The 12,229-nt window shown below is 35.9% G+C and overlaps 1 protein-coding gene across 3 annotated transcripts in view; it reads left to right on the top strand.

The window, feature by feature from the left end:
* OCA2 (OCA2 melanosomal transmembrane protein) overlaps nucleotides 1–12,229 on the top strand; it is a 208,874-nt gene that overhangs the window by 134,477 nt on the left and 62,168 nt on the right. For all 3 annotated transcript variants that reach the window (XM_087938439.1, XM_087938438.1, XM_087938440.1), the window contains 2 exons: nucleotides 122–179; nucleotides 2,936–3,044. In XM_087938439.1, the coding sequence (XP_087794565.1) occupies nucleotides 122–179; nucleotides 2,936–3,044 (167 nt within the window). The remainder of the gene's footprint in view (nucleotides 1–121; nucleotides 180–2,935; nucleotides 3,045–12,229) is intronic.

The following is a 12,229-nucleotide window of genomic DNA, read 5'->3' on the forward strand; positions in this document are numbered from 1 at the left end:
AGCTATATGTTGTGTTACTTAATAATAATTGGATATGGAACATAAATATTAAGTATAATTACCGGTAACAAATAATGATATAAGTTCTTTTTCTATTAGTATGGTTTATATATAATTTCAGACAAATTTCACAAGAAGATAAAAACTGGGAAACAAATATCCAGGAGCTCCAAAAAAAGGTAAAAAATTCTGAGAAATGCTAACCTACATTTGTAATGTTCTACTTTTCTTGATATTGAGAACAATGCCAGTGTACAAAATCTTCTATTTTGAAACTTGCCAAGGACACAAAAATACAATTATTCTGAGTCTGAAGTGTGCATATAGGTACTCTCCCTTAGGTCATATTTAAATAACTAAAGCTATTTTAGAACACTTTGTTTTATTTCACAAGACTATCTTTGTCTGAAATAGAAAATGGTCTGTTGCTTTGCATCTTGGAAGAGCAAGTACCATTATACAATTGTAATGTAATTCTTTATTATGCTCAATCTCAGTAAAATCTCAATAAAGAATAAAATAAAACCAAAATAGTAAAACATTAAAAACAAAAGCTGGTACGAGGGTATAAGGAACAAAACAGACTACAATAAAACAATACAATTATGTTGCAGAAATCAACTTCTGAGAATACAAGCAATAAAACAAAAACTGAGTAATATTTAAGGGATGATATGTGTGATGCAGGAAAACAAGCCTCAAACTGTTGCTGCCAGATCAGTTTACTGCCTTGATTAGATATTTGATATTGAACATTATTTTGAGTTCTAGGTTTGAACAAATGAAGCAGTGTCTGTTTATGTTTTCAATCATTGTCCTTGAACACTCAAGGAACTGAGGAGAATAAATTCCAGCAAGTTCTTTAGATCTTTGGAATATGCAATATTTGCTTTCTGTTACTTGCTAGTCAGCTCCCCTCTCTACAAAGCTATCTGCCTCAGGATGATTCTACTTGTTATTATTTTTTATTATATTTATATGCAATACAAATACAAATACAAAATAAAATGATAAGAAACATTAAAAACATTCAGCAGACAATAACTAGTGAGAAAACTGAGTTTCTTGGGAATTTGATTAAAAGAAAAATTAAAAATCAAGTGCAAATACTTTTATAAAAAGCACAATATAAAAGAAAGTGACCCTCATTTTACATGCATAAAGCTTTCCCTTAAACTTTCCTTAAAGTTGCTCAGTTAGACTTTCAGTACTTTGAAATATGGTAATAATAAGGTTCTTCTAACTTTTGATATTTTAGTTGATCAAAATATCTGGCTGAGATGATGCTAAGTAGCTGATTGGCCTTCTAAAAATACATCTCTTAGAAGATTTGTCCATAGCTATAATGTATAGCCTTCCTGCCAAGTTAGATGGATGAAAATTTAATGCTAAAAGATTTTCCTGAAAGATACTATAATATTTTCTGCTATATAGAGCTTTTCTATCTTGTGAAGAAATCATTAGGTGGATGTCACTGTGGATAGTCCTAAATAGTAAAAGGATATACTTAACCAATAGTCAAAGCTCCACATCTGCAGATCCACTTTGGAAACACTAGCAGCTTTGTGGAGAGCTACATTGAGTCCACATTGGGCTATTTGAAAAAAATTATTAAAAATTTTGTACCAATTCTGGTGATGTAGAGTTGCCAATCTGTCGTAGTTAGATGAGCCATACTTGAATCGTCATGCTTGGGTTGTTAGTAAAAATTATTCCATTGTTTGTAGAGATAAAATAATATAGCTAGTGATGAGAATTAATGGCTGATGACAATTTCTTGGAGTTGTGCAATATATAATTCAAATGGGAACTCTGCCTTTTGCATGGTTATGACTCATTAAAGCAGCTGCATCAATTTCTAGAATTGCTTGTCTGTACAAAAATCCATCTACACTATTTTGGAACTGCCTCTAAGACACTGAAGAATGCTAAAGATTATTTAATTCATCATGGCGGGAGGGGGGTTATATTTCCATTAGCTAATAATTATTTGCAAATGTTTTAAATAAAATATCTGATTTGATTTGACTGAGAGAGAATCCAATCCTTATGAATTTAAAGAAGTCCTTAAAACTGCTTTATGCGTTTGTGTTGCATTCGGAGAATACGGTAGCTTCTTCAAAGCTTCTGGAAAAGAATGCCTACGGATTGGATATAGATATGTGGTAAACTCTCTTTGTAATCTGGGATTTGATGGACAGCATTCCTAACTGTACATTTTAGCTTAATGCTGTTATCAATTTCTTGCAGATCTTCCCTGCAATGGAAGGTTAGGAATAAAGATTCCACTGCAAGTTTTTCTCATTCTTAAAAATTTATGGATCTGGAATACAGATAGTTTCCTAAAGTGGAGGTCTATGTCTAATTATTTATTTCATTTGTTTCTAAATGTATGTTTGTGCATGGGGGAAAATCACAGTAAATACTATATCCCATAATAAATGAATAAAAGTAGAAGAAAAATACAGTGTTCTACCAGCATTTTAACCATAATTAACACCATTTGTCAATAACCTGACATAGCTGTTGAGAGGCTGGTTAGTCATGGAATGTATGGCTCCTGGTACTTAAATATTATTAAGGAACTTTCATTTTGGTATTTCTGTTCCTGATATAATAAGAAAAAAAAGCATGAGATCTGATTTTATTTCTATGATGAAAATAAAAACTTCAATTGAGATGAAAGACTTACTGCTGTTCCCAAGACTGTCTATAGGGTTCTACTTGGAAATGTAATATAAATCTCTAAAATGCAAATGTGTTTCATTCTAAATTTAAAATATTGTTTTCACACTTTAGATGTTTCCTCTGCCATTTTAATAAAAACATATATTACAGTCATATTTGGTTCTGACTTGGGAAACATGCTAGTATGAAATTGGATATTTGATGACTATTTCCACTTGATTCATCTATTTTTTTTTCTTTTGAACAGCACAGAATAACAGACAAGTTACTTCTCGTCAAATGCCTGATGGTTTTAGGAATTGTTATTCTCATGTACTTTCTCAATTCATTTGTTCCAGGAATTCATTTAGATCTTGGTAAGTTTCATTTGGATTATTTATTGGTGTTTAAATTTGTTCTACTTTTGTAGGAGAAGAGTAGGCAGAATTGGGGGCAGAGTTAGGTGCATTGTTAGTTTAGAGTTGTTGTGTTCCCACAAACGCCCCAAGTCTTACCCCTCCTGAATTCCATTGACTGTGCCAATTTATCTGTGCCAATTTAGTGTTGAAGTTTAGTTGACCACATTCTTATGTATAGGAGAGGTCTCTTCCAGCCCTGGATTGCTGTGCTATGTTGTTTCTATGCTGAAATTTCACAAATGGTCTTGATTCTTTGCATCTGACAACTTTAAGTGCAGTGCTCCATGCAGGTTTGTGTGTGTGTGTTTGTGTGTGTGTATGTGCTTGTGTATATGTATATTCTTAGGCATAATTCCTATACAGTTCAAGACTATGTAATTCTATCTCATTTGTTGAAGACTTGATGATACATTTCTTATATTGCATTATAAAAGATTTAACTATTTCCTCTCTGGTTTTTCCTGTTGCTGAGTTCTTGCTGATAATCATATAAACCAAATTCAAGGCCCAGGGGTGGATCCAGGCTGGGGAGGTGCTTAGATCTGGCCTGCGGGGCTGCCTCAAAAACAGCAAAAGACTGGCCCATGGTGCTTCTGCCAGCAAAAACGGAGCTTGTGAGGGCCCCAAGATCCATTTTTGCTTGTCAAGGGTTTCAGGAGGCTGTCGCAGCTGAAAATGCAGCTCAGGACCCCATTTTCACTGGCAGGCACCCCCCTGACATAAGTGATGTCATGTTGGCCATGCCCATCTTGGCCACGCCCCCTCCCCCGCTCAACATCAAACCCAACCCTGATGTGGCCCTTGATGAAATCAAGTTTGACACCCCTGATATAAACTATAATTGAAATATAATTTATATATTGTGCTATATCTTTTTTTAAAATGGAAAATAAGATTCTTTTTCTAAAGTTCTTGGTCTGGGTTTGTATGGATTCTTAGATTTTGTTCAATGATATTTTAAAGAAATGTGTCATAGGTTGGATTGAAGACATTTTATATAATACTTTAGAACACAATTTAAACTACTCTACATACTTGGATTGCAGAGGACACTCAGGAATACATTTTTCATGTATAATTTTAATTTTTAGTGAATGCATATAAAAGAGAGCCTAGCCATTTCTCTGCATTTTAGAGCAGTGTCCCAGTTATCTTCCAAACTGGTGTTAGCTACAGAAGTAAAACCCTGATTAAGAAAGAGAAACCTAATTGTCCCTCCTAATCATAGCTAAAAGGCTTATAGGCCTTTCCTTATGCAGTGAAATCTCAAGTTAGTAGACCTGGATATAATGGATGTTGCATGAAATGTATCAGTTTTCATCATCAATTAACTTGATTTGCTTAATTACATAATTAAACAAGGGATGCAAATTTCAATATACAAATAATGCAAATTGACAGAAATTGGGTGATTTGCATCATTTGCACAATGATGTTATTAGGCAAATAATGCAGATTGCAGTGCAGTCACCTACTCAATGTCAGATTCTATGAATAGTGGACAACTCTCCCCACAATTAGTGAAAATGAGTTTTTACTCTACTACAATTTCAGTTGTAGTGAGACTGGTTTTAGAAGCGGAAAATTACAGAGGAAAATCCAAGTTCAGGACCTAGGAACATAGAACTGTGCTTCTTTTTGTATGGTTTGCCAGCCTTGAAATATACATTTAATATGGTAGCAACTGCAATATTTAGTGCTACAAAAGTAGTACTGCCTTTATTTTTAATGAAGTGCAACTGTGTTAATATCTGCTGATCAATAGAATATGTTAAATGTTTCATTTCTAATGCATGATTTATCAGTGCTAGCTAAAATATTTTAAGTATAGAGGAATACATTTGAACCTGGGAGAGGTTTTAAGTTGTTTTTTATTTAATTATTTTTCTTAGCGGCTTCGAACACTTTTTATCAAAAAAGCAAGATTGAAATACTTTAGTTAACTAATTTTCAATAAATATATGCTAAGAATTTTGCAGTGCTATCACCAAATTCAATCTTTGGAAGAGAATTACTTCTACCTGTGGAAAGATACTAGATTAGCACTATGTCCTACCTAGGTTTAAAACTAAATATACTTTAAAATTCTACAAAGCTTGCAGTTCTTTTAACACTAAGGCCCACATCTCTGCAACTGGTTACCATTGGTATCCAGCTGACTTCTCTTATCAACATCCTAGTTTTAATTTGATTTAAAAGTCATTCTCTTCCCCTGGAGAACTATGTTAGCTAGAATTTTTTTTTGAGAAGAACAGGGACTTTTTACAAACCTGTAAATGCAAAGGATATTTAGGAGAAATTGGGGGAATTATATCTTTGAGGCTGAAACATAATGTTTGCATGTTGGAAATGAGTATCTTTATACATGTGCTGCCAAAATATTCTTTTTCTATTGATAGTGACAGCAGAGAGGGCAGTGTGATGAAAATATTAATTGTCTTTTCCTGATGCATATTTTAAAGATGAAATAGAATTTTAGCACAGGAATGGAAGAAAAAAAGTATTTATTTTAAATTTGAGCACCATCTTATCTAATTGCGTATTTTCAAATCAATACATGGATCAAAATTTAATTATTTTTGAAAACGGCAGATCTTCAAATTTTGTTAAGCCCTTTGCCAATTTAAAAAAATATGTTAAGAAAAAGTCTATATCATAGGCATCTAGTATAAATCTCAGCGAGGAAAGAAGGATGAACTATGTGTTGTGGTATAATAAAATAAACCCTCCCATTTATGGTGAAATTTTAAAGGTGACATTGGTTTGTGTCACAAGACTAGTAAGTATATATTCAATGAAAATGTGTTATGCTAAAGAAACTGTGAAACCAGTTGAAGAAATTTGATTGGTGGAATCCAGAAGGGAGCCTTCTTTACTTTCATATTGCCCTTTGGAACATGTTACACCTCCCTGGTCCCAAAGTGAAGCAAGACCCCTTCTTCTGGCCTCCCAAAAACGTGTTAAGACCAGGCTCTACCAATTGGCTTGGCTATTGAAGACTGAGATGAAACCCTTGGAATGGCTGGTGAAGTCAGGCTGCTCCCTTTGACTTTTAAAAAATGTAATATCATACTTTTATTTTTATTCTTAACTCTGTTTTAATTTTTTTGTATTTATGCTTTTCTACCACATGTTTTCTTTATTATAAACTGTCCAGAGTTTTGTTCCATCATAAAAAAGAACTGAGAAAAATCACAATTTGATATACTTGCTACTTGGTACTCAACTACTTTGAAACTCATCAAATTTATACTCAATGCATTTTGATGTAAAATGTTTGTTCCAGTCATAATTTGTTTGATACTCAAAACACAAGCTAAAACTTGTGGGTGTTGACTACCTTGTGATTCACTAGATCAGTGGTTCCCAAACTTTTTAAGTCCACCGCCCCCTTGGTGCTACAAACTCATCCTCGGTGCTCCCCACCCAGAGGTGGGATTCAAATTTCTGTGGGTGTGGCCTAATTTGAGGGTGTGGCTTGCTGGTCATGTGACTGGGTGGTTGTGGCCAGGTAACTGGCAAACCAAATACAAGTGGTCCTCACGTAATGGCTGGTTGTTTAGCAAGTGTTCTAATTTATGACTAGCCTCCCCAGAGCTACTTGACCTGTTTTTGGAGTTTTGACAGCTTTAGATCAAAGGTCTAAATCCCACCCCTACCAGTGTGTGTGAGAGAGAGGGAGAGAGAGAGGTTGGATCAGATCTCTCTCTCCCACCAATGCCAGAAAGCAACCGTCAGTCAAAATTCATATTAGTGGTTTCTGGGATTTAAAATTATGAGTTTGGTGGTCCCTGAGGTCCAAAAGTTTGGCGACCCCTGATCTAAAGGGGTGAGCCTGAGAGAGAGAAAGAGAGAGAGAAAAGAAAGAGAAAGAGAGAAAGAAAAGAAAGAGAAAAGGAAAAGAAAAAGGGACAGATAAAGAAGGGGGGATGGAAGGAAGGGACAGAAAGAAAAAGAAATAAAGAAGGAGGGAGGGAGGGAGGAGAAAGATAATGAGATATCTATTCTAGTCCAATCACCTGCTCCAGCAGGGTTAAAAGGGAGTGTGTGTGTGTGTATTCTCCTTGTAATTTACCAGAACATTTTGGTTTTGCCTTCTTCAAAATTGGCACTGTAATACATTGGGGAAAAGTAATTTTTTAGGTTGGAGGTCTGGTCCAATGGATCCTGTTTAAAGCCTCAACAAAATGTGAGAGCTTCCTGATAGTTTTGACCATGTTTCACCCACAAAACCTTTAATAGAAGCCAAAGAGGTTTCAATGTGCTGGCAAAGATGCTTCAATGTGGAAAAGGGCCTCAGTCTAAACTAGGCCTCATTCAGTCTGATGCATCAGGTCTCTATCTCCCTCCCTCTCTCCTTCCCTCCCTCCCTCTCTCCCTCCCAGACTGGCTTTGCTCTATTTTCCTGATGTGCCTGCGGGGCCGGTGCTTCAAACGTGGATGGAGAGAGAGAGAGAGAGTGGGAGGGAGGGAGGGAGGGAGAGAGAGAGAGAGAGAGAGGCAGATAGATAGATAGATTGGTAGGTAGGTAGGTAGGTAGATAAGTGGTAGGTAGGCAGGCAGTCAGGAAGACAGACAGACCTTTTGGATGTATGTATGGATAGGCAGGTAGGTAGGTAGGTAGGGTGTCAGGCAAGCAGTCAGGCAGGCAGACCTTTTGGATGAATGTTTGGATAGATAGGTAGGTAGGCAGGCAGGCCACCTCTTAGCGCCCTTCTTCTGGCCCCCTTGGGGACGCTAAGAGGGGGCAGGGGGGCAGCGTGTCAAACGCAGCCATGGCAGCACATAACGTGCCACTGCTTCCGCAATGAGGTGCTGGCTCTGGAGCGTTACTACAGTCAATTGGTGAACCTGCATGGCCGGCACCTCAAACACCCCCCTCCGCCTCTTAGCATCCCCAAGGGGGCCAGCAGAGGGGCGGTCAGAGGCTGCAGGTTGGTGGCACGTTGAACGTGATGGCATGTAATGTGCCACCACTTCTGCATTGGAGGCACTGGCACTGGAGCGGTGCTACAGTCAATGAGTGAACCTGCAGGGCCTGCGCCTTGAACGCCCCCCTGCTGCCTCTTGGTGCCCCCCAAGGCATCCCACTGCCCCCCCAGGGGGCGGTACCACCCACTTTTGGAACCACTACACTAGATTATTATTTTTTATAGAAAAAATTGTTTGGTTCTCATCATTTTGAGTATTCATTATGCCTCCCTGAATTAACAATGAGTACTGTCGAGAGAAAACAAAATTGATAGATTTGCTGTCTATAATGCAGCAAATTACCAGAAAAATAATTCCATATTAGACAAAAGTTATAAACATATTTGTCCTAGCTAAAAACACTATGGGACTTTATGTTGAATGAGTCTGAGAAAAGGAGAATAAGATTGCGTGCGGTAACTTATGTGAATTGCTCAGAACTTGCATTGTTTAAGATATACAAAGATAGGCATATCTGTTTTTCAATCTCCAGGACAATCCCCAAAACAAAATCTTGACCTGTCCAAAACAATAATTTATTCCCAACAATTATGATTATTATATTTTACATGTCAGTGTTTATTGTAATCTATCATATTAGAGGACAGCAACTCTTGTAGCCTATACTTTAAGTTTATCCCCTGAACACTTTAAAATATCTTACTTTATTTAGTTTAACATTTAATTTCTTTACAAAAGGATATTATTGCCAGGACTTTCAGTAACATTAGGTTGAATTATGCAGATTAGTAGATTCTGGATATATTGTTATTTGTTCAGAAAGCAGTTGGCATATTTAATGATTTATTTACTTAAGAACTTTTTAAAAAGCTGGAGAAATTAAGCACTCTAATTGGAAAGCGCAACAATAGAGCCCCTTTGTCATACTCCCTGCCTTAAACAAATGACACTGAATGCATTATGCAGAGCACGGGGGATATTGTATCTTAATAAACAAACAACAACAAAATGGCAGGATTTGCACATGTAAGTGCTTTTTATTTTTCAGTTTTATTGCTGCTTGGACAGCCATGCAGGTTACTTAGATTTTGCAGTAATTTCCTACAGTTAAATGAATGAACATAATAGACTGATTACAAAGTAGTCATGTGTGACCTTTTCCTGAAGCCCTGTCTAGCAATGATAAAATGTTTACATTACTCTTGGGTGTCTCATGTGTTCAACTAGAAATCACTTCTGAAATTTCAAAATGAGGAATAGTGAGAGCTGTATTAGCTTGTCCTTATTAAAATGACTTCACTGTTAGGGTCTATATTTTATCTTGTTACCTACTCTGCATTATTTGTAAGGTAAAATTGAGACATATATTTAAAAATATTTTGATGTACGGCTAAGAATCTTTGCTGTGAGCTGTACAGGTACAATCATGCTTCTGCGTGCCATTTCTTCCTATTCATTGCAGACAGAATAAGATTGGTTTGCAAAGAACAATATGCCTTAGCAAGAAAAAAGTACAGAATTGTTGCCAAACTTCTTCAATAATTGGCCTTTGTTACCAACCACACTGATACCAGAAAGGCTACTTCTGTGCCATGACATCCTAGCAAAAAATATGTGATTATGTCATGATGTCCAATAAACATATGAGTTGTATATTTGCATAAAGAAATTGTCAGGCTTCTGTCCTTTATACTCCTTGCCCATACAAACAAATGGAAGTTATTAATCTGAAACCCCAGGAATATGTCTACTCAAAATATTCCAAGAAGAAGTTAATTATATTTATTCTGAACCCTTTTAAATTCATGGCAACTATGCTAACAGTAGATCAGATAAGTTAAGTTAATTTCCAAATTTTCTTTGCTTTGCAATGGAGTTCCATTCTTTTACTATGAAGTCAGTACCATTCTCCTCAATGGCTTTTAAAGTTTTTTTTTGAATTAGTCTTAACTCCTGGGGGCTTCATGGACAGGTCCACATAGTTCCCTCAGCAATATTGCAGAAGTGATATACCAGTGCTTGTTTTTCAATTTCCCAGGCTAGGACTGAGAGAAAGTCACCCAGCTGGTTAACATGCCAAAGGATAACTGGAATTTGGCTCCTTCTATTCTTGGTTCAGAAAGAACCATACTTGTTCTCTCAGTGGGTGGCATTTATTTGCATGCATGTTTGATCAGGATGTTAGTTTCCAAGTAAGCTGTTTATTTCCCAAAAAGACAAATGTTCAGCAGAGATACTGTGCATCCTTATTTAATATATTTAACTCATATTATACTTAATAATGATAAATAAACAGGTAAAGATCTGAGCAATTAGTTGTTTCAGGTGCTAACTCTTACTGTCCTTGTTTTCTATTTTTTCATTATTTTTTCACTATTTTTTCGTTGTTTCTGATGAGTAGGCAAAAGAAAATTTGGAGTCTGAGATTTCAGTTCAGGAGGTTCAGAGAGATGGGTGGGAGTTTGAGGGGGACAGATAATTGGGAAGCAAATCTATGTTATTTGAAATTTCTTATTCTTCTTGAAAACCTTGCTTGAATTAGATTGCTGAGATTTGAATTCCAGCCTGAGCTTAGTATGAAAATGTTTTCCTCCGTATTTTGCCTTTCTAAAGCTATTTTAGTCCTTTTCCCCCCCATGGGGAAAAATAATATTTTAGAAGATTTCAGAGTGCAAAGTCTGTACAGAAAAACCTTGTGTTGCACTTTTCAATGATCTCATGGGTAAACACAGTCTGTTGTGTAGCAGTATAACCTTACAACCTGTTGACACCATAATGTTCTTTTTAACTGTGCCTGCAAGCAGAAGCAATTATATTTTACAGTGAAGGTCCTAATTACTATAAGAACAATGTAGCAAAATAGACAGTCACAGGAAAACAAAGTTAAGAATTATTACATCTTGTTCTACACCTCATGTAAAAACCAACCCACTTCCCTTTACTAAATGGGATTTTAAAAATCACACTGATCATTCAGTTAGAACAGTTCATTTAGTGACCATACAAAGTTATAATACCACTGAAAAAAGTGACGTATGACTGTTTTTCACACTTAAGACTATTGTAGCACCCCCATGGTCACATGATCCAAATTCAGACGCTTGGCAGCTGTTTTATATTTATGAGGGCTGTAGTGTGCCAGAGTGATGCGGTCACCTTTTGCGACCTTCTGACAAGCAAAGTCAATGGAGAAACCAGTTTCACTTAACCATGTTATTAACTAAACAACTACATTGGTTCACTTAACGGTGGCAAGAAAGGTCATAAAATGAAGCAAACTCACTTAATAAATGTGTCACTTAACAGCAGAAATTTTAGGCTCAATTATAGTTGTAACTTGAGGACTACCTGTATTTTATAGTTGAATCCTACATATCCATTCTGCTAGATTACTTGATTGTTAAGTCCAAGAATAAGCATGGATATATGGAGCCAGAGCCCACAAAATATTAAAGAAAGTGTATCACTTGTTGTATAATGTTGTGTATGAATACTGAATGAACCTCAGCAGTGTTTTGCTTTCGCAAAAAGCCCTGTCTCCTTTTAATAAGGATCAAATGCAGAATCAGTAAAAGCTTTTACAGAATATTTGATGAAGATTGCGTGTGTACAACTATCATAACTTGGGTTTATTTCAACCCCCTCCCCAATATTTTGAACAGGTAAGCTTGACTTACATACTCTTTTTATTTTTGATCTATTACTGAAATCATTTTCCAACTTCATTCCAGAAAAGGTATTTATATTTAAAAGGGCGATGTCATGGAAACAACACATAGAGGCCAACAGATAATTTATGGCATTATTTAAAAAAATGCTGTTAAAATAAAGGTGCTCAGAACTAAGTATTTTATCTGTAGTGTATCTTTGTTTAATATCTTGGAGAATTGATTCTGGTAGTGGCATCTATGACAAGGAACACTCCAAACTCAGCAAAATGATGGATGAAATATCATGTTTTACTTGTCTTTTTGGAACTTACGTGACTTTGATTCAGTTATAAAATGAGTAGAGGAGAGGGTTTTTATGACCGTAGAAGCTAAATTCACATTTTCTTATTAATCATGTCAGAAAATGGAGTTATTTTACAAAGTCTTAGAAACTGGATAAACAGTTCTTATTAATTGGTGAGTTTATTAAGGCAGAGATCTTTGTAATCCCCTTGTTTATAGATTCCTGGGAGGTAGACTGATTCTTTACTTAAGGCTGGA

The sequence above is a fragment of the Pseudonaja textilis genome, chromosome 8 (assembly GCF_049901715.1).
Source record: "Pseudonaja textilis isolate UNSWEBS1 chromosome 8, rPseTex1.2, whole genome shotgun sequence".
In the NCBI taxonomy this organism is placed as follows: Eukaryota; Metazoa; Chordata; class Lepidosauria; order Squamata; family Elapidae; genus Pseudonaja; species Pseudonaja textilis.